Source organism: Siniperca chuatsi, linkage group LG22 (genome assembly GCF_020085105.1).
Source record: "Siniperca chuatsi isolate FFG_IHB_CAS linkage group LG22, ASM2008510v1, whole genome shotgun sequence".
Lineage (NCBI taxonomy): Eukaryota > Metazoa > Chordata > Actinopteri > Centrarchiformes > Sinipercidae > Siniperca > Siniperca chuatsi.
The window spans coordinates 22,587,792-22,611,565 of record NC_058063.1 but is presented as its reverse complement, the minus strand read 5'-3'; the positions used below and the strand labels follow the sequence as shown (position 1 = coordinate 22,611,565).

At 41.6% G+C, this 23,774-nt stretch overlaps 1 protein-coding gene across 1 annotated transcript in view; it reads left to right on the top strand.

Annotated features, from left to right (window-relative positions):
• Positions 1 to 17,369, top strand: part of lratb.1 (lecithin retinol acyltransferase b, tandem duplicate 1) — a 37,104-nt gene extending 19,735 nt beyond the window's left edge. The window contains exons 16-20 of the mRNA XM_044183937.1: positions 341 to 449; positions 2,441 to 2,524; positions 3,548 to 3,665; positions 10,365 to 10,455; positions 11,593 to 17,369. Of these exons, the coding sequence (XP_044039872.1) occupies positions 341 to 449; positions 2,441 to 2,524; positions 3,548 to 3,665; positions 10,365 to 10,455; positions 11,593 to 11,667 (477 nt within the window). The 3' untranslated portion in view covers positions 11,668 to 17,369. The remainder of the gene's footprint in view (positions 1 to 340; positions 450 to 2,440; positions 2,525 to 3,547; positions 3,666 to 10,364; positions 10,456 to 11,592) is intronic.
• Positions 17,370 to 23,774: the final 6,405 nt, after the last annotated feature.

Here is a 23,774-nt window from a genome sequence, read left to right as displayed (position 1 = left end):
TGAAAGTGTAAAAGATTGTGTACAACCAGGATTTTAATCACATTTATGAGGTTTTAGACTTATTTTATGGTCAGTTCGGTGAATAAGTACTCTTAGCAGGAAAAGCTAGCTGTACTATAAACTGAACTGAAACTTCAGTAGCTTGCTATAGCTAGCAGTAAGCCAGCTAACGCCAAAACTTAAATTACAGTAGCGTTGAAGAAGCTAGCAGTGCGAATGAACTATGGGTTTGCTCCACAGAAATGCTAAAAACTAGTGCTGAGTATTGAACCTCAATACTTTTTTGCTTTGATATGATACCAAGTCCTCCTCCAATCATTCACTGTTGACCTCACTGCAGGTGGACGTTCACGTCGGTGGAGAGCTGGTGGAGTCTCTCGTAGAGGCGGGGCCAGACACACCTGAGCAGGAAGCCCCTCCCACCTCAGCAGAGGACGCACCTGACAAAGGTAAATGAGTACACAGCAACGTTATGTTCCAGACTTCACACCTGAGAGTGGATTATGAACACCTCACCAAAGGGAGGAAGAGTCAGTTTAACCCGTGGTTAGGTTAGTTTCATCAGCCAGTTAACTGCTGACGGAGCCTGAAGCATCAGCACTGTTGCTACGGTTACCTGCAGTTTAGTTTCCAGAGGTCCTTGAAGAAGTTCCAGGAGTCCTTAAGGGGGCTCAAATGGTCCTTGAAGGGGTTTGTAGCTTCAGTAAACTCGAGTAAGAAGGTGATGGGAAAAGGAAATAGAAATTGAATGAATGAATGAACAGTTATTGATTGTTGTAGCTGCTGATTTTAATCAAACAGACCTCAGAACCGTTTTTCCTAAATTCCACCAGGTGTCTACACCCCCACCAGGGGAAGCAATACCCTGGACCACGTTTGCACAAACGTTTCTGGCAGCTACGAAGCCCTCCCTCGCCCCCATTTTGGTCATTCAGACCATATTTCCCCGCTTCTCCTGCCTACTCGCATCCATCCGATGTCCCATTTACACCTAAACAACGACCAACGAAACAGAAACGAAATCCACATCAACACAGAGGCATAAAAATTATATCAAATTATGTAAAAATTCACATTAAAAAGCTAATTAGCGCACAATTAAAAAAAAAAAACCCAAACATGACGTGTGTTTGGTGTCTCCTGTTCCTGAGAAGTTCTGCCACTTTTCATCCTTTCACCAGCGCTGCGTTCACATGGCCCTGCACAGCACTCATGCACAAAATACTGAGTACACACACACACACACACACACACACACACACACACACACACACACACACACACACACACACACACTCTCTGCAAAGCTTAGGGCACTCCTTGAATGCTGTTAAGAGTCTCTCAACCCAACGTTAATGACGTCCTTCTGATGCAGCAGAGAAACAACATTTATTTACTAAATCAAAAGAGAACAGAAATCGAAATGTAGCGCGCACACACACACACACACACACACACACACACACACACACACTGAGTCCAGGCCGCTTCCCCTTCCCTTCACATTCCAGGCTGAAAACGGAAAGACCTCTCCAATCACAAAAACCAAACCAAGAGAATAAAAACATTCAAACGAAGGAAGAAAAGACGGAGCAGCTGCTTGTTAATATTTATTCACCTGGTTTTACTTTAAAAAAAAAATCAGTCCCTGACCAACTCTAGCTGCGATTTATCCATCTGTTTATATGTTGAGACAGAGAGGTTAAAAATGAACCAAGAATGAATGAACGTTTTTGTATTTCAACGAATGGGCGGCACTCATGCAGAAATGCGGTGGCGTCTATGTAAAGTGACTGAAGTTATTAAATAAACACAGCAAGATAGCAGTATAATATGTTGCGGTATCAGTATAGGGAATGGAAAAAGTGAAATTTGAAAATATAAACCACATGAAACTGCAGCTACAACTTTAAACTGCAAGTTTAAAACAGTTTTCGAGTATATTTGTGGAAACGTGTCTGAACCACGAGACTCTGACAAGACGTTTCCCATGGCAACGTTTGACTGAGGCGGTGTCGCAAGGAGATGCGCTGCTAACTGGAGAAATTCATTCTGTATATTCTACAAGACATCTATTTCTTTACAACATTAAACATTTCGGAAAGCCCCGTCGAGCCCAAAGTTTGTTTTCCACTCAAAGTGGAAGCTAGCAGGCTAGGCTAGCAAAGCAGAGAGCAGAGTAGACTGGTAAATCCCTTCATAGGAGCCGTTTATAAACTTGAATGGCAAATAAAAATGCACATACGCGAAAAGAAATCGCATTACCCTGCCTGAACAATAAATAAGCACTTTTTTTCTTCTCGCACAGTAAAACCACAAGAAATAATACGAAATGCTTCTAAATTAGGCCACTGGAAGGAGAAGTCAAACAACTTAACACCGTTAGCTGAGCCAAACAAACACTTCTGAAGGCAGTTTTGGTTTTCTGGTCTCTGTCCAGAGCTGCCCAGTGGACCACACAGCTACAGACTGGAGGAGCTGGCCTACACAAGGAGCGGAGACAAAGGAGACTCGGCTAACATCGGTGAGAAACACTTCGAAGCTAAGCGAGACAGCTGCAGTACAAACGATGTCGCCAAACTGATATAATGCAAAAATTATTCAAACTGCATTAAAAGGCCACGTCCTCACTGAGGTTCTGCTCGCATCAGAAAGTGGCGGTTAGCAATATTAGCTAGCTTGCTAGGAAGCTCGTTATGTCTCAAACTGAAATCAAAGCACGTTTTAAGCATTAAGCTCGACATTTTGGGAAATACACTTATCGTCTTTCTTGCAGAGAGTTATCTGAGAACGTTGATGCCACTCGTGTATTTTTGGTTAAATATGAAGCTATCACCAGCAGCCGGTTGGCTTAGCTTAGCATAAACACTGGAAACAGCACCTCCTAAAGCTCGCTAATTAACACGCTGTATCTCGTTCTTCTCGGAGTCTCCGGTGGTTGCCTAGCAACTGGTCCTGGCCAAGAAATAGTACGGCACACGTCCCCTGTAAAACAGTGACTATTTTACTGTTTTGTTGTTGTTTTTTTTGTGCGGATTAAACAAGATATCACGTGTTAATAAGTGAGCTTTTGAGGTGCTGGTAGGAGGGTTTTGTTACCTTTGGACAGAGCCGGGCTACCTGTTTCCCCCTGCTTCCTGTCTTTGTGGTAAGCTAAGCTAGCTGGCTACTGGCCGTAGCTTCATAATTCACGCACAGACAGTAGAGTGGTATCAATCGTCTCATCTAACTCCCGGCAAGAAAGCAAATACGCTTATTTCCCCAAAAATGTGAACTATTCCTGTCTAATATTAATTAGAAATGAGACTTGAGACTGGCGACAGGTTTGGATTAACAGCCCTAAGCACTCTTTCCTTGTAAAATTCTTCAGGAAACTCACAGACCACAGAAAGTGAAGCAGCTGTTTATTTGTAATAAATTAAAGATGGATAACTGGGTTGTATTCATGAGCAATGAAATCCAACATGACTGAACGGGAAAAAGGAACTAAACTGCAAAAACAAGAAGTTCACTCTCAGAGTTTTCCTTCTGTCTTCTTCTTCTTTAGGAGTGATAGCTCGTCATCCCCTCTTCTTCCCCTACCTGAAAAAACACCTGACTTCTTCTGTGGTGGAGGAATACTTCTCCCACCTCATCCAGCCAGGGGTGAACAACGCCATCACACGGTGAGCAAAGAAATAGTGTGTGTGTGATTGGCAAAGGACAAAAGACAGGAGCACAGCAAATAAACACAAACGTGCATGCTCACTTCATCTTGTAAAATACACAAAACAACGCGCACATGACTCTGTGCGGTGAGTAGGCCGTCCACCGTTTCAGAGAACGTATAATTTTACACCAGGAGTCATAGACAGGGATTAGGAGTAGAGTTTATGTTATCAGACAGTTGTAGTGTTCGGCATGTCTCGGATGTTTCCTACAGGTAAAGAAAGATGATGATGTAGAAGCATTAACATTCATTTCCAGACTTGACAAAGGTGCAAAAAGAAATGTGTGAATGAAAAGAAATGAATGCATCCACACACTGGCCTCCACCACAAACAGCCAGTTCACTGTCTAAGCTTTAGTACGTTCATGCCCCCGAGAGGATGAATCCTAATGACTCTGGTAATCCTCTGACTTTTCCTCCAGCGGCCGCTACGAGGTCGACGTTTTTGGTTTTTAAACGAAATATCTCGACAACTATCGGATGGATTGTCATGAAGTTTGTTTCAGACGTTCGTGAGACCCCAGAGATCAGATTGTAATAACTTTCATCCCCTGACTTTTCATCTAGCACCATCATCATCAGGTCCAAATGTTGTTTTTGTTTTGTTTGTGCAATATTTGCACAATGACCAAATACTATGGTGGAACAACAACTGTGCCCCAGCTGTGTCTCAAGGCCACCATAATATGCTTTCAGAACGAATGATTCATTCCCATCAGCCTCAGCTGTACTTTGTTTAGTGCTAATTATCAAACGTTAGCATGCTAACATGATTAACTAAGATGGTTAACATGGTAAACATTATATGCAACCTGCTTAGCATCAGCGTGTTAGCATTTAGCTCAAAGCTCACTGAGCTACAGCCTCACAGAGCTGCTAGCATGGCTGTAGACTCTTAATGTTGTTAATATTGACGAAAAAAACCCCCACAGGACCACCGAGAATAATCCTGCTAATGTCTACAGTGACAAATAATTCTTAACGTTAACATATCGCAGCAAATATTAGCTCATCACACCACAGCTACAGAAACTATTATATTTTTATTTAGTCAGTTTGAGCGATGAAGAAAACTGTTGCAGCACAATTTTAGACTCTTTAAAATCATCATTATGGATATGCAATTCTTTAAAAATAAAAACTGCGTATGAAAATAGGTTTGTTTTTTTTTTTCTGTGAGAACTGAATGGTGTGTGTGTGTGAAAGAGGATGTGGTTGTGTTTGTGTTTACACAAACAACAAGTGAGGAACAGGCACTTCAACTCCTTTCAAGAGAACACACACACACACACACACACACACACACATGCAGCAGCAGCAGCGATTAGCGGCTGTGGTTGGTGTAATCACTGTCAGACGTCTGCCTTCAGCAACAAGACACAACAGAGCAGGAACACATCGAAAACAAGCCGAACAATCTGCGGCTGAACAGATATTAGTCACGATCGAGCCGGAGAGACACACACACACACACACACACTAGCTAGCACGATATTGAAACTGTAGAAAAACCACACTAACCTCCTACGTGTTTATTTTCTTCTTCTCTCTGTATTTGTGTGTTGAGCACGCCAGTACGACTCCTCACTTCATACTGCAGACTAAATGTTTGTTATTCCAAGGTCGCAATAAGTTAAATTCTCTCATGTGTTTCATATTTTACACATTTTAACTAATTCCTGCTAGTCCAACCTTTTGCCTCTACAAACTTACCATTTTATACCTTTTCATTAATATATATCACAACTCACTTTCTTTAAAAACTCATATTTGTTTGTTGTGTTATGTTGAACATGAATTACTCCATTTATAACCTATAAAGTATGGCGCAGGGTAAGGGACAAAATTAAGTCTAGAAGTCGGGGGAGGCTATATCCTTGCCGAAGCTAGCTACTGATCTGGCCAATGATAAGCTGACTTTTTTCATTCGACCAAGGTGGTAACTCGTGTCTTACCTAGCAACCCACCGGATCGGCTACTGGCTTGGCTAGTTACTAGCATGCCGAGGCTTGCTAGATTAGCTAGTGATTTGGCTGGTCACTTTCTTCTTTTGTATTTTCTTGGCGGATTGGAGCCAAAGGCGACAAGTTACCGCCACCAACTGTAGACAAACATAACTTGTCTAGATTCTCATTAGATCCAGCGAGTTGCTAGGTTAGACGCAAGAGTTACTACCTTGGTCGAATTAATAGTCTGCTTCTCATTTCCCAGCGCCGGCTTATCGTTAGCCATAATAAAGACCCTTTTTTTTTTACTCTGTTTAATCTACTAATGCCGTTTTGACGTATGGGACATTACAAGAATGCTGTAGAATTAAAAATCCCAACCAGGTACAGATACTGGGAATGTACAGTAGCCACCATGACATCTTTCCAAGGTAGTGAATGTATAAAACTGCCAGTCAACAGTCCCATATTGTTCAGTTTTCATAATTTTGTCTTAAACATTATTATTATTTATTTGTTAATATTATTTAACTTTATACACTTTTACATTTACTTAACATGAAGAACATACCTTCAAAATACTGGACTCTGATTGGTTGATAACAAACTGGCCTGACTGGAGAGTCAAACAGAAATGTTTTTTCTCTGTAAATTACGTCGTCTGCTCTCAAATCAGTACCCAAATGGAAGAAATGTGTATTTTCTATTTTTTGGTTTCATGGTGGCGCCCCCTGTTGGAATATAGTTAATTCTCCAGCAGCCTGCTACACAACCGAACGAGATCTTGCTGAACGAGCTACCCAACAAAACATCCACCGGGGGAAATTGCACTGCTAATGTCAGTTTGCAGGCAAGATAGCTAATTAGCTAGTCAGCAGCAGGACATTAAACAGCTTAAAAATGTACCGGCCAATGTCAACATTTTAATAATGTTAAATTATTAAATGAAGAGCTCCCCATTTTGTCAAATTAACTTATTTGCTTTCTTGCAGAGCGTTAGATGAGAAGATTAATATCAGTCTCATGTAACCGTGCGTTAACCAAAAAGCTAGAGTTGGTAATCGATTAGCCTAGCTTAGCATAAAGACTTAGCCTGGCATCGCCAGACTGATCTGCATTGTAGGGACCTCTCAGTTCATTTTCGATTTCCAAGGGGCATTATCAACGGCCGCAGACCAAAATGCATCTGGACGCGCCATCTGGTTAGACCTACAACCAATCAGAGCAACGCAACGTGTGATGTAGCGTGGTTGGTAAATTAAATTTAGCAAATCTTGTCAGAAGTACGGCAAACATATCTATCTCATCAACAAAAGCTTTAAGTGCAGTTCTTTGTTCTTCTTTTAGAGAAAATATCCAGCTCGTTTAATACTGACACGATAGCGGATTCAACACTTCCACAGTTCCACATCTGTGGCAGCCATCTTGGTTGTTTACGAAAATGTCTCAACGGCGCTCCTCTGTCAGTCATCTTATCAAACCAGCCCCATATTAGATAAACGGTTGTGATTGACCCGACCGGATCCTGGACTCTGGAAATCTGTCAGAACGGGAAGGGGGCCAGACGTATCTGCCAGAGCAAATAAAACACGAGCTCGCAGATTTGCAGGCTAATAAAAAATAATAAAAGGGGGGGAAAAGTGCTTCAAAAATACACCGACCAACACCTCGAACCCCCTCCTCCCCCCATAAATGAACATGTTTGTTTATAATCCATACACTAACAGAAAAGTGAAAATGACAAGTTGTGGTTTTATGGAGAGTTATGTGCCGGAACTATTTCTTTCCAACCAGCAACCTGACGCAATGACTTCCTGGAGTCTTGTTGTTTTCCCGTCAACCACTGAAGACTTGAGTACATTTGGGTTTTTGGATCGTTGATGCAAAAAAACATGAGCAGATTTTAAAACTCAGAGAAAATATTTCTGACGTTCTAAAAAAAAACCACACAGATTAATCAATGACAGTAATTGTTAGTTGCACTTCCCAAAGATGGTATGCAGGGCTGTTGCCTTTTGTTTGCATGACGTTTCACAGCTGTTTGTTATATTGTGTCCACCAGCATAACCAGAGGACATCTAAAACCATATTTAAAACATCTTAACCATGTTGCTGGCTCTGTTTTCAAACCCCACAAATACCACAATGACAAAGATTTAACAGAGTGCTGAAGACACTGAAGGACGGCTGTGGTTCAAACCATTATACTGTAGTCAGGAAGAAAACCACAACTGACTGAGAGAAACCAGGAACACAACTTCCACTGAAACAAGACACAACACCACAAACATTAGACCGTTATAACCCTCCTCCGAGGCAATCACCCTGTAATGACACAGCAGTGGAGACATAATAGGAGCAAATGGTTTTGTAGTTGTAACATCCGAAGGCGCTCGATATTCACTTTGTCTCCAAACAAAAGTATTGATTTGTTTACCTCCTCGCAGACAAAGACGATCTTTCTGCAAGATCACAAACACTTTGAGGCAGCTGGCAGAACGTAAACCACCGGTGAGCTATCGAAGGCTCATGGGAGCCGGACAAAGCTGGAGCACATTTTGCTGTCTAGTACAGTAGTAGATACCAATTTCTATTGATTTATGCCTTTTAGAATATGTATGGAAAATCTCAGCAACATGTTTTAGCTTTTCAGGAAACACTGAATGAAAGAGAAAAATGCATTGTCAGCAGCTTGCTTTTCTTATTAAGATACTCCAAATCAATTATTATTATTATTATTATTCATTCAAGTCTTCACAAAAATATGTCAGTGCACGAATGTTTCTATTGCAAATAAACTAAAATCATCAATCTTTCTAGATTGATGCAGGCTTTAGTCTTTTTACTTCTAGAAAACTCTTGAAACAAGTTGATTTGTATTAGAATTATTAGAATAATTTTAGTTAATGGTAGATTTTTACACTTAAATTAAGTTTTTATGACTCAGCTTTAGACTGAAAACATAAGATTTTTCTTGGCTATCTTTAAGATTAACAATTAATTATAATGCATTATTAATTATTAATCTTGTAAGTTGTGTTAACTCACACTACTTGTGTTAATCACCCTTTCTGACTTCTGTGCAGTTTAAACAACCGGTCACAACCTAAAAACGAAACCAGTTGGTTTTGCCCGTTGATAATTCAAATAAAGTTTTATTCAAACATGGAAAATGTTGACGAAAAAGAGAGGCAGCGTTATTTTGCACAATTCTACTTATAAACGGGAAACAAGAGTCTACAGCCATGCTAGCGGCTCTGTGTGAGGTGCTTTGGGCTAAATGCTAACAGTAGCATGCTAACATGCACACAATGACAATGCTAGCATGCAGTTGTTGAGCAGGTATAATGTTTAAACTAATACGGTGAACATGGTAGTGTTAATTATCACGTTAACACGCTAACACTCTAAACACAAAGTCTATCCGACAGTTGTTGAGACATTTCGCTCTGAACTAAAAATGTCAACCTCACGGTGGCTCTAGAGGAAAAGTCAGCAAAGTCATTCGGGGTTCATCCTCTGGGAACCACGGATGTTTATACCAAATTTCATCTCAATCCATCCAGTAGTTGTTGAGATATTTCAGTCTGGACCAAAATGGTGGACCGCTAGCGTTGCTAATAAAAAAAAAAGGGTTAAATTCAATACACAAGGGTTTTACTGCTACAGCCGTATTAGCTAATATTAGCTAATGTTAGCAAACTTTAGATAGATATTGCAGTGTAACTAATATTACTGAGTTAGTTCACTGACTTTGGGACTCTTCTCTACTTGTGCTACTGTTTTTTCATTATGTTTCATCATGTCACAGGTAAAACAAGAAGTTAACGCAGCATATTTCTCAAAAAATAAATGGAAATTCAGTCTGAAATGCTGTAATTACCACTTGTGGCCACAGTGGTCGCTGTTGAGCAAAAGTTGCATACTCTCACTTCAGATGCTAACAAACTACCAGACAAGACGAGTAGCTCCGCGGTGAACCAGCTGAGCGGCTGGAGGTGTTAATCGGTCGGTATGATGGAGGACTTTGGAAAATGGTTGAACACGTGTACGGCCGGCGGACATGTTTGAGCGATGACTCAGCGCGCGGCGTGTTAGCGATTAGCATAATGAAGAGGTGGAGGCCGTAAAGCTCGCTGACCTGCGTCTCCTCTCGCACCCCAAAACGCCTCCCTGCCGCCACAGACGCTTCATTAGTGCACCTCAACCGCTCGTTAAACCTGCAGGAGGCCCGAACACACACACACACACACACACACACACTTAACTGCTTACAGACACACATGCATATGATCACATTTGGACAAACACACACACACACACACATACATGCTGACCCAGCATCCAACGCACACACACACTGACCCACACTTCTTGTAAATCTCACTGAAAATGCAACCAACCTAAAAACACACACACACACACACACATGCATCAAGAACACGTACTGTCGGATCAAAAGTTCAACACACACACACACACACACACACACTCAAACATCAAAAACACACACACATTAACGTGTGATTGTGTGTAATAAACTGCCATACTAACAGATGGTGCCAGGCCTGTGTGTGTGTGTGTGTGTGTATGTGTGTGTGTGTGTGTCACAGTGAAACTAATTTATTTGGCTATGTGTTTTTAAAAGTGTGAAGGCTTGCGTTGCCGTGGTTACGAGTGTTTTTTTTTGTTGTTGTTGTGGTTTGTAGATACACTCTGCCGGGGATCCACGGCCTTAACTTCGTCCTGCGGAGTTCACTGGGAGGGGGAGGGGTGGCGTCTCTACGCAGCGACCCCCAGGTAACGCACACACACCCCGTACCGACTTTCTTGTCTTTCTTAACTCTGGAGCTTCGTCGTTTTTTCCCCACTTCCTCTTTCTGATGCGTCTCTTTCATCACCTCGTCTCTCCCTCCGTGTCCAGTCACTGTTTTGTAGCAGCAAACATTCAGACGGCTAAAACTGCACAGAGCGGCTCGGCGTGGGGGAGTTTAATCTTTGCAGATCTCCTCTGATGCGTGGGAGTGCAGAACACTGGTCCCAGTTCAGATACAGTGCCGGTGCTACTCTTGCCAAATCAGGCGCCACCATTGTAATATATATTTTCAAATGATAAATTATATATTTACAGTTTAAAATACACACACACACACGGTGTGCAGGATTTATAGATGGATGATACGTACATGTACACATGCAGAAACTGTACTAATTATTACATTACCCGTTCCATATTTATTTCTTTGCACTTTTTGTATTTGTTTACATTTTGCAGAACGCTCGACTTGTATAAAGACATTGTATGTTGTTGATTCTGTTTGTTTTTTAGCTATGTTTGTTCAGCTTTGCTGTCCTTGTTTTTAGCTGTGTGCCTGTTTCTGTGTGAAACACTTGAGAGCGACGAAAAACCAGAGTCAAATTCTTTCCAAGTGTTCACATACTTGGCCGACGAAGCTGCTTCTGATTCTCGTGGTTGGAAGGTTAAGACGATGTAAAGCACGAATTCACAACAAAACGTAAAAATCAGCAGGGAATGAACTGATTTGTCAAATGCCACTAAAAGACATGAGACTTCTGTCTCTTCTTCATGGTGGCAACAGCAGAAACCAGCTCCTTTGTCCTCTCTGACGCTCTTCACCCTCCTCCTCCTCCTCCTCCTTTCCTCTCCATCCCTCGTTCAGACGCTCCTGTAAAGTTTTTTTTTTTTTTTTTTTAACCGCCTCGCTGGAATCCACAGCACATCAAAGAAACACACACACACACTCTTCACACTCAGGCTGAGACTCATAAAACTCAAACACACAAAGTGTAAATTCAAACACATAAAGGTGGAAACACACATGTTCGCCTTGTAAGAAGGAACGCAGTTTTTATGCTTTTGTTGCTTTACACTTTTGCTTTTATTCTTGGCCAATAAGTTTTCCCGCCTCCTCTCAGGGTAAAGCCTACGGTCAGATGCTGCTGGACGTGACGCTGAGAGGACTGCCTGACCTCAAATCACTGGTGGACTGAAGGAGAGAGAGAGACAGAGTGAGAGACACTGAAAGAAGAGGTTAATGAGGGAGAGAGCTGTGGGAAACGGAGACATAAAAACACTTAACAAGAAATGAAAGTGAAAGCGGAGAAAACTCCCAGCGAGAATTTAAAGACATTTTCCCTCAACAGAAACACAGACGGAGCATTTGTGGATCATGTAACAACAAAAGACTTGTTTTGTCCTCAGCCCGAAACAAGGGAAAACCTGAAGAAGACAAGACTACAGTTGTTAAATTTATATTCCATGCAGTGAGTCAACTCCACAGTCAGATTAGCCTCATTGTGAGATTTAGCTCAGATTCAAAACAAAAGAGAGCATTCAAATACAACAACACAAAGTATTTTAATAAGCTTCACCAGGAGGCAACGCCACAAACTTTATGATAGAATACTACAAGCTTTATTATCTCAAATCTCACATGTTCAAACTTTTCCCTCCTCACAGCAACATTTGCTACATACGGTAAAATGGACTGTACTTGTATTCTCCGGCCACTCGACGCGCTTCATACTACGTATCGCATTCACCCACTGATGGCAGCTGCCAACTGCTCATCAGTCCAAAGAAATGAATCATTCACACACCGAAGGCACGGCCCTCGGACGCAATTTGGGGTTCGGTGTCTTCCCCAAGGACACTTCGACATGCGGACCGGGGGAAGCCGGGATCGAACCGCTCTACGACTAAGCCACAGCCGCCCCTACGTAGTGTAAACGGGTCCGTGTAGCCGGTTCCAATTTGGGTTTGGTTCGTGTTTTCACCCGGATTAATTAAGCTCGGACGCTAACAAATCTCTCATCAAACCTTTTATCTCCTTGTTAAAATAACAAACATCAGCAGCAGATTCTATCAGCTGTAGATAATGAACTTAATCAACCTAAAATTAAAACTCTTGGCTGTTTGGTTACTGTGCCGTTATGTGCCAAAGATTGTTTGTGAGGGAAAGACCCATCACTCTGTAACACCACTCTACAACCATGTGTGTGAGAAGAATCTCCCAGTTAAACGTTTGTTTATCTTATCAAGTTCTTTACCAGGATCTCCAGTATTTGGAGAAAGTAGCTACAGCTAAAGGCAGCGGAGGGATACTGAGAATTGTATTATTTTAGTGACAAAATTAGTATGACTTCTGTTTGTCTTTGAAGCACATCGGTGACATTTTTTCCCACCAGAGCTTGTTAGTTTCACCACAGAGCTATTTGGTTTCCAGGCGCTCCATCGCTCTGGGGAGCAGTTTACAACGGCTTGTTCAAACGGTGCAACTTCATCACATCAAAAAGAGACTCTGCAGAGTAACAACATCATGCTTCAACAGTACATAAAGAACATCTTCAAAGGATAATTCTGGTCTGTTACAGCTTGGCTGTTTCTTTTAGTTACAGTAACGTCATACTCACCGAGTTCTCGTATCTGAGATCCGGTAGTCTGGTGACATCACTAATAAGAAGTCTGAGGGGTGAAGAAACACGAGCAGTCAGATGTTCAGACGAGTTAGAAACAAACCAACAGGTCAGTCAAACTTATTTGGAAGAGAGAATAAAAATGAAAAGTAAAATTATCACCCAAACTGTCTGTTGTAAACAACCGACCCACGTCCTGCTTCATCTTTGCCCTAGTGGTTTTAGTGGCTGGATAAACCGTTAAATCTCCGATATTCGGACTGCTCGTGTTTCTTGACCTGTTGTACTTTTTTTTAATGATGTCACCGTTTTCCCAGATCTGCGATATTAACTTTGTGAGTACAATGTTATTACTGATAGTTATCAAGACTTAGGTCTTATTTTCTTAGTTCTGTCCATCAATCTTGAGTTACCCTTTAAATGCAAAATCGAGACAGTTCTTGTTTTCTATAATACCCCCTCTTTAAACCATTGAGGATAATGTTCGTCGCTATCAGAATCACTTTATTGATCCCCGAGGGGGCAATTTGCCTCTCATTCACCCATTCACTCACAGGTGAATCACTCAGGTGAATGGGTGGGGAGGTGGGGATCGAACCGCCAACCCTGTGATCAACAGACGACCCACTCTACCTCCTGAGCCACAGCCGCCCCGTGAAATGATTTGTAGTTAATGGACTAAAACACTGGAACAATCCTTTAACAACACGAACATCCTGAAATGATTGTAGCTTCTATGAGCTCATGTGAAAGAATGGCAGCAAGTCGAGTAAAAAGACGGTTTGTACTGCAAACTCAGACCAGTTGTGGGTGAAGGGAACATTTTTTGGGGGTAAATGTGCACGTTGCCCTCACAATCTGGACTCGAACTCCATACCAGCTTCGGGGGAGTTGCCCCTGACCTCTGTCTTCCTCAAAGGAAGAGCGGTGGTTTGGGTCTCCCTCGGAGGGTAAACAAAGTATCCGCCATGGCTGCGAGACGCTCCAGACATCAGAGGAGACACATGCTCGCAGGCCTCGGGACGAACGGGCGCAACGCCTGGTTTCCCCCGGCCCGTTCACCTCGACGCGACCCGGCTCCGATGTCAGCCGCCCCAAAGGAATGTGTGTCTCCTTCCACCAAACTGGCTCTCTGGCTTCGATAATTGCAACCAGACTGTAGCTGCGGTCAGAGTACTCATCAGCTTCTGTCGTTCCTGAAAAATCATCGCACCCGCCTCCTCTGAATCATATCCCCCTTTCCAAAATCTTCCTCCTCATGCTGCTGCAGTTTTCTCTCATCAGTGAAGAAGAAAAAAATAACATCCAACTCTTTCCTGGCAATTTGGATTTATGAGCCTCTGCTAAATTTCTGCTAAGTATTTCCTCGAATGGGTGAGCCCAAACCCAGAGAGGAACCACATTAGACAGTGTGCCTAGAACAATAACTAAACAATGGTCTTCTAAACAGATGCACAAAGAGTTTTACACACAATAAAATCATAATAAATGACACCACTATGAATCCTTCCAGACACGAATTGAAAGCAGAGTTGCAGGAGTATAAATCAGACCAATAAAAGGGGAATCGCATGGGGGAAAATAAAAATGTCTTGGGATTTAAAAGACGACACTGAAGTGGTCATATTTGCACAGTGAGGTGTTAAAATCAAAGCTGTAAATTCCCGCTCATTTCCTGTTTTCATAAAACCCCAAATTGAAAAAAGACAAGCTGCGATATCACCACTTTACATGAAATGTGGAAATGCAGTCACTTTTTAATGATGCAGATGAGGTTTGAGAGCAAAACTTTGGATTCAGAGTTCAAAGCAAATTGCCGCTAACCAAAACTCCGACCCTGTGATTCCCACCAAATATTTTCAAGATTGTGTGAGTTATTTGGAGAAACACTTCATCATTCAACCCCAAAAATAACATGGACTGTTTGATGTTTACCCAGAGCACTTCATAGGCACCATGAGTGCTGAGTGTGCAAAAAAAAGCAAATGTTGCTCTTCTTTTTTTGAGCAGGTTTTGTCATTTAAGATGCTCTTTTGTCCAAGATAAATATCAGACCTTCCTTCAAGCAATATCTGGGTCTAAACAGAAGCGTTCAGAATCAGCATGGATTGTTGTGGAGTCTCGCCTGGGCGTTCAATGTCCGTCCCAACCTCCTGACCTCATCTGACACATCCTGATCATCATCAAACAACTTTAAAGTAGCAGAAGAGGTCAGTGTGCCACTCTAACCAACATAAAATGGACATTAGGCTGCGTAATGTGACATCGTCTAGCAGACTTAGGGTTTGTTGCTGAGATAGGTTTGAGTCCAGTTTATTCATATCTGGTCTCTCTATTCAACAACAATGTTTCTTTACGCAAGTGGAAAGACAGAAAAGCAATGTATCACTCTGCAGTGCCTCTGTCCAAGAGTCTTCAATATGAAGAGCTGTACATTAACAGGGTTAACATGAGTGAGTATAAATAAGTGCAAAAATATATGTAAGTATATTTTATAAGAAGATATATTCTCTCTCAGTATACAATTAAAGAATAGGAAAATTTAGATTATTTGAAAATCAGAAAAATACAGTTAAGTTTACCATCATGAGACATTTCAGTCTGGACCAGAGTGTTGGCAGTTGGGTGAAAAAGCAAAGGTCTGAGAATTGAGCCTTGTGCAACACCAGAGAATGTTTTGTCATTTAAACAGTTTTGAAACAACCAATGAAAACACAAAAACTTTCCATTCTTTAAGTTGGACGAAAAGCAGTTCAAGTTGTTCGGCTAACTCTTGTCAAACTCTGCAACATCAGTCAAGGAGTGAAACTAAAACAAGCTGTTTTCATTATTTTATCACTGTGAATACTACAAACGTCTGTGCCAAATTTCTGTGTAATCCATCCAGTGGTTATTGAGATATTTTCCTCAGGAACAAAAAGTTGCTGGTGGGGCAAAAAAGCAAAGGTCCGAGCATTGAGCCTTGTGGAACACCAGACAAAATTTTGGAAGAAAACCAGTTGATGTTCTTGAACTCTATAGCAGCTTTTTAGACATGCACCTCTTTACGTAAATGTGATGCCAATTTTACTTGTTGGTCTCGTGTGTAAATACGCGCCCGAGTCACTTTTACGTAAAAGTCCCAACAGCAATTTTACTAGGTTGGACCTAGTAACTTTTCCATATCACTTCCAACGGAACACAAGTCTGAATTGAATGCCATGAGATTAACGTAAAGGCAGCAGCACAAGGTGAAACACACAGAGAGAAAGATCACTGTGCAAGTATTGTCTCTTATACTGAAAGAAAATAAAATCAATTTAATAAACTATGAAACGCTGTGAAGAGCCGATTTTACGTTGCTCCGGCGATTCTTATCATGTCAGATCAGTCTATACATTTCCCCCATCTAAGTGTAAAAACCCCCCACTTTAATAATCAAACCCTCTTCATATTTCAGCTTATTTATTCATTCATACAGTTGGCATGGACATGAGTATCCAGCAACATAGAGCATGTGAGCCACCACCACCAACACCACTTTCTCTCGTCCTGAATGACAACAGCCGTCACTTTAACAGATAAATGAAGCCAACGATGTTACAAATTCCATGTCTGGAAAGGGCATTTGATGTGATGTTTTCATGGATGTATCATGTAACATACGTAGATGAATCTCACTAGGACGAAGCAGGTTGTCGCCTGCTGGGGCCGCTAAGAGCTGTGCCTTGCTCATGGGCAGCTTATCGTTATTACTCCTTTAGCCGTTGCAGCTTGTCCCAGGATTCGAAGCACTGACACTTTTTATTGCCTTTCGTCTTTTTGCGACTGAACCGAACCGCCGGTGCCTTTTCACTGTTTCTCACTGTTTCGGTCGACGTTTTCGGGACATGACAGGTTTGCAGGACTCTCCTCATTGTGGAACCACGAGTGCGTTTTCACTGTGGCGTTTTTATTAAAGGGAGCGCCAACATTTTTCTTGCATGTTATTTCTCTAAACAAAAATAAAGTTTTAACTTGAAACTCATCAGTAATATTAACAATCACTTGATTACTCATAGAATCATCAAATCTGTTGTAATTAAAGATCTTAAATGACTCAAAATGTAAATTGTAAGCAACTGGAGCATGTTGTAAAGAAGAAACAACACTAACTTCACCTTCTTTTGTAATTCTACAGAAGTTTGATTCTTCTGCTTTCTACTCTCAGTGTACTCAGTACAGTGAGTTGATTTCTGTATGATCTTACTACTGATGATACTAAACTGAAGAGATTAAAAATATTTTTATGAACAAAACGTTTGTTTAAAGTTAATGTTAGTGTGTGTGTGTGTGTTTCGCGTTCTTATATCCGAGTGGGGACCTGAATGCACACTAACCCATGGGGACTTGTGTCTCTGTGGGGACACCAGTTGAGGTCCCCATGGGTAGAAACGGCTTTTTGAGGGTTAAGTATTAGTTTTAGGGTACAGGTTACAGTTAGGTTAAAGTTAGGGACTGGGGAATGCATTGTCAATGACTGTCCCCCACAGGGATAGTGAAACAAACACGTGTGTGAAGGATGTGTGTGTGTGTGTGTGCGTGTTTGTGAAGGATGTGTGTGTGTGTTTGTTTTTGTGAAGGATGTGTGTGTGTGTGTGTGTGTGTGTGTGTGTTTGTGAAGGATGTGTGTGTGTGTGTGTGTGTGTGTGTGTGTGTGTGTTTGTGAAGGATGTGTGTGTGTGTGTGTGTGTGCCAGTCTTGTTAACTGGTAAAATGTCTTGTCACAGGAAGCCGAGCAGCAAAAGGTGACGACAGCAACAAGACAGAAACCTCAGTGTGTGTGTGTGTGTGTGTGTGTGTGTGTGTGGCCTTGTATTAGTCATGTTGTGGGGAAAGAAATCATGTTTACAGTACATTATGGGGACTCGCCTTCCTTTTGGGGACAAAACGCAAGTCCCCATAACGTAAATCATTAAGTTTAAGGGTGAAGACGTGGTTTAAGGTCAGGGTTAGGCGAGTAGTGGTTATGGTTAGGGTTAGAGTAAGTCTCCAGGAAATGAATGTAAGGTCCTCTAAAGTGATGGAAACACGACTGTGTGTATTCTGAAGTGTTAATGACAGCTCAAAAACTTTAGTTTCCTTGTTCGTGGTAACACAGTTTGTTTTGAATGTGAATTTCAGGACAGTTCTTTTTTAATGCAAATATTGCCTTTTAAAAAACCAGCTAACCAAAGTGCAGAACAACGTTCTTCTGTGTACATATTTACTGTGTTGAAAGAGACCACAACATTTGCGATTGTTTACATCTTTTCTGCAATCTGACACTATTTGAATATATCGTTGCATTGTGTATATATTAACATTTAAAAAAAGGAGAAACTGTCGCATATATATATATATATAGATAGATATAGATATAGATATAGATATAGATATATATATATATATAGATAGATAGATATAGATATATATATATAGATAGATATATATAGATATATATATATATAGATAGATAGATATAGATATATATATAGATATAGATATTTCTGATTCTGATATATATAGATATAGATCGTCATCACTATCATCATCAACCGGTAAACCCACTTGGTACTTGACACTTAGTTTATCTTATACTTATACCGACCTGTTACTTAATTTATTTTCTGACCTGTTTTTATAGTGTTTATAGTTTTATAGTGTTTTATAGTGTATCATATTGTTTGCTAGTACTTTCTCCTGTGTGCGCTGACGTAAAGACGAGCTGCTGTAACAAAGAGTTTCCCTTCGGGGATCAATAAAGGATTTCTGATTCTGATATAGATATATAGATAGATAAAGGAAAAAATAGATAAAAAAACAAAAAATAAATGTATCACCAAAAGGAAAACAACAATAATGAATGAAATCTCAGAACCTGGACTACTAAAAGTCTCTGCACGGAGAGATGAGCTGATCCTTTAACGAACCAACACAAACTTGTTTCCCACCAACGGCGGGTTCGGCATCACTCCGACAAGCTGAGGATGAAAGATTGTGATTAACATTCATCACATGCAGACAGCATGGGAACAAGTGTGTGTGTGTGTGTGTGTTCATTAATCAGTGTGAGAGCTGCAGGTCGTCTGTTGAATCGTTTCCCGTGACGTTGTCGCCTTTGTGCTGCTCTGACTGAAGGACAGCGAGGTGAAACAACGCATTCACAGCCTCTCTCTCTCTCCCCGTCTGTCATGGAGGATAAAGGGAGATAAATTACGTCTCTTCGGTCGTTAATCTTTTCTCTTCACGCGTCTTTTGGAGTCCGTTCTCTCTTTTTGTCTCCACACACACACACACGAGGACTCCCGAAGTCCGACTGTACAGAAACCATCTCTCGTTAAGACTTTTTCCACTTCATTTATCAAGATATTATCAATATCAATATTACACCCAGATGTGATAGTTCAGCCTCCACTCTTCTGGTTTCAGTCTTTCCACCAGAGATAGAGCATTAGTGAGGTCCAGCACTGACGTTGGGTCATCAGATCTGGCTCGCAGTCCAGTTCCAGCTCATCCCAAAGACCGGTCAAGCTTTGAAACGCATTTCTTTACGGCGCCGCTCTGTGCCATGTTGAAACAGGAAAGAGACAAACAAACTGTTTGTTGTAGCATTAAGAGATCTTTCCCAGGGGTGTCCACATACTTACGGACGCTTAGTGGCCATATAGTGTCGAAGTGTTTTAAAACCGTTATCCCGAACAGTTATTACCAGACTCAGTTCTCATTATCACAATTTAAAGGCACAACAGAAGATGTATAAATAAACAATATGGCCGACTCAACACTACGTGATTGACGGGTCGTAAAATACACAAACTGAAGCTCAAATTACGCTTTCAGCATCTGTGTATCCACACGCGACCTTTGACTTCAATTTTGTCCTCAGCTCATGTCCTCGAGGGTCTGCGTGGACCTGGTCTGTGTGGGGTCATGTTTCCTGATGATGCTAAATGTTTGTTTACGTCTGTGAATGGCTGTAAAACTGGCCAATTTTGTTTTTGTTTTAGATATAATCAGAAATAATTCTGATCTTTTAACTTTTCTCTTTGATCAAATCAACGTTTTTACGTCTTTTTACCACCGTAATGAGGAAATGTTGATAGATATTGCATCTGGCAGGTCGCGAAAATGTCGATACTGAACGTGTCGGTAAAATGTTCACCGACAACGTATCCGGTCTTACAATACAGTATATTAAGTGAGGCTTACGCACGAACCGATTGGTCTATCTGGCTGTCAATCAGCGAATCAATAGCCCTCCCTGTGTGTTGTTATACAACACTCGAGCGTCTCTTTTTGGTTGCGTCCTATTCTTTTAAAGGGAAATGAGCCTGTACGGAGTTGACTGAATAAAGTAAATAACTCTCCAGGTGTGTTATTTATTAGTTACGAGGCTCATAGTTGCTGTCGGTTTCACCAGAAACCTCCCAGATGTCGCTGATTAGTTCTGTTCTGTAATCAGCGCTCATATCTGACACCTTCACAATTACAATAAAATGCATTTTATAAGCAACTTTTTATAGGTAAACCTAAATTCTACTTGTTTATAATCCGTTATAAATCTTTATTGCAACTATTCACATAAAAAAAAAAACAGTCCTGGTTATTCTTGGTCCGAAAGGGTTAAACAAAAATCCTCTTCTGTCCATCCATCATGTTCATTTCAAAAGCTTCACTTTGGTGCATCTTGTGTTTTGAATCCAGATGTTTAGCCGTTAACAGTCTTAAAAGGCAGAACTAATCGCATTTTATTAAAAGTTCTGACTTTTCTTGATGATTTGAGACGTAAGGACAAAAACCTGCGAGAAGGATGCTAATTTAGTTTTTGTTTGTAATAAGCTGCGGGTTTTATCCTCTTAAAAGTCCCACAACTCCTCCCCAAACTGCTGGAGAGCATTAACGCCATGCAGGGCACACACACACACACACACACACACACACACACACACACACACACACACACACACACACACACACACACACACACAGCAGCCAGATCTCGTCACTCAGCTCCATTCACCTTTTTACTGCGGCTCAGTCGGGGTCACATCAACACACATTCAGCAGCCGAATCTCATCCGTCTACAGTCATTCATCACCAGTCAGGCTGCCTCAGCAGGGGGTGAAGGCTCAGTGTGTGTGTGTGTGTGTTTGTGTGTGTGTGTGTGTGTGTGTGTGTGTGTGTGTGTCCATAATCTACCCCCTTAATCCCCAAAATCCTCTTCTTCTCTTTAGAGGAAAAAGGAAGACAAAGCAGGAGGAGACTGAATGAATGAGCGAGTGACAGAAATGAGAAGCAGCTTCAGTCCTCAGTGTAACAAGTCAGGGAATTACCCATCATGCTCGGGGCGTGGCGTCCCTCCAGCAGCATTCAGGCACTTGGACGAGTGCTAAAGCTGCAGATGATGGAGCGAAGACTAAAACAATGCCGGTGTTTCCTCGATAAACAGCTTGACTCAGATTCCCGTTCTCAGACTGAAACACATTCGGACTGAGAGGAAGAAGATGATGATGATGATGAAATCCGGCAACCGTCAGAAACGTTGCAAAACTGTTTATTCTGAAGAACCTCCCTTTAATATCTTTAGCTGTATTGTGATGAAGTACTTCCCAGTTCTGGTTCCCATCTGGTTATTTTACCCATAAACCTTTTCTCAGCTGAATTCGGGGGGGGGGTCGACTATTTCATGATATACAGTAATGTGTCCATTTTGATGGGATTATTTTTAGTGGAATATTTCTTAAAGATCATCATCATCAGCAGCAGCTTCACCTAAAATCCAAATTTGCAACATTCAAGCTGTGAATTTACAACTTGAGATCATCTCCACTCTGCCGAATCGCAGATTTATCTACAGGTGACCGTTCTGGGAGTTTGGAGTTCGGTTTCTTGTCTTTTTTTTTTTTTTAGGTTTTCCGAAACCAAAAGCGTGCGAGCAACAGTGTAAGGAATGGATTAAACATTCGTTCGTGTTCGTCTGCTCTCACGCACGCTGCTGCAAACGTTAGCATGTCACGCTAGCTAACATCATATTACTTCCAAGGCCATGGAAGTGGCCAGGAGTTCTTCGTTAGCTAGCCACAGTTTGTAGGGTTACAGGTGACGTCCCGAAGGCTACTTCATCGAAGTGTAAGCTAACGTTAGCGGCTCTGTCCTGCTCTTTATTGAATTCTGGGAACGCAACCCGAGATAACGTTAACTTCACCTCAGTTAGGCCTCATCCTAAAAGCCTTTTCTCTTCTAACGTTAAAGTTCGAACAAGTATGTCGGCTGAGCGGCCTGCGTCGCTAGAGGAAAATAACTGGAGGAACTGTTTTCAACCAGCTAAAGGAGTTGTTAGCATTCATTAGCTAGCTAGCTACAGGTGACAAAATCTGCTAGCGACAGTCGTCATTTCAGCAGCAACACCGATGGATGTCGGCCAGAAATGAGGAGCTGCTTTTGTTTACTTCTGTGTGAAGTCAAAGAGCCACCGCTGTCGCTGTAAACTGTGTTGGCGGTGTAGCACATTCGCTGGCGATCTGTCCAATAGTTGCCGAGACGTTTTACTCAAAACCAGAAATGTCAACCTCATGGCGGTGCTGGAGGAGAAGTCGGAGGATCGCCAAAGTCCTGTAGGCTTCATCCTCTGGGAACCACGAATTTAACCTCCATCCGTCCAATAGTGGCTGAGATATTTCTGGACCGAAGCGGTGGACTGACCGACATCGCCATCCGTGAAGACAAAGTGCCAGCATGGCTAGAAAAAGAAAGAAGTCGTTTGGCGAGTATCAACACAAGTGTAAAACGGTACAGTAGAGGTGCAACATCAGTATAATGAGCAATAAGTTACAAACGTTTTAAAGCTGCTAAATGTTTGTTTGCATCTGTAATCAATCAATATATAGATAGATAACGTTTGTGCGTACAATCATTGGAAATATCACCTTTTTTTATAGAATTCATGTGTTTAAAGATTGAATGTAAATACTGGATTTAATTTACTCTTGGCTTGTTTTCACAGACTTTCGAATGTGTTGGTGGAGAAGATGCCCGAAATAAATCCTGAGGCTGAAATCTAAAGCGAAGACGACGCGAGCTGAAGATTTTACGCGCAGAGGATGTCGCAGTTTACGTGGCAACCAGATGTTTAGACCGCAGGAAGTGCTGCATTCTGGGAGCTGCTTCAGAGGATCTTTAGAAACACCTCGCAGATATTTAGTTTCCTGTTTAAAAAGGCTTTCAGGCTGCTCGCTGCAGTTTCTATCAGACCAACAGCAGGAAACAGAGCGTCTGTTGGGGACTATTTCCAGCGGCGGATGAATCCACATGTGGTGCTGTAGTGAGTGTCATTCTTTCAAATTTAGTTTTTTTTATTATGTTAAATTCAAGAATTGAATCGAAGTTCGTTCTGCCGGAGGCTTATACCTTCCTCCTTCCTCTCATCTGTACATTTTCACCTAACTCACTGACGCACCCGCTTTTTTGTCGATTTTAAAAGGCTCGATACATTTTGTACGCGCTCACACTTAAAACTGCTGCATTCACCTTTGGTTGAACTACGAACACGTCTACGTGAAATTAAGAGCCGAAAACTGAGATATTTAGGATGTTCTCTCCCTCCAGGGACCGGCTACGCTATCGCAACGAACAGCATTATCCAGGCCTGGGCCCCTCCTCTTCCTCATCTGCTGTTTCGGAG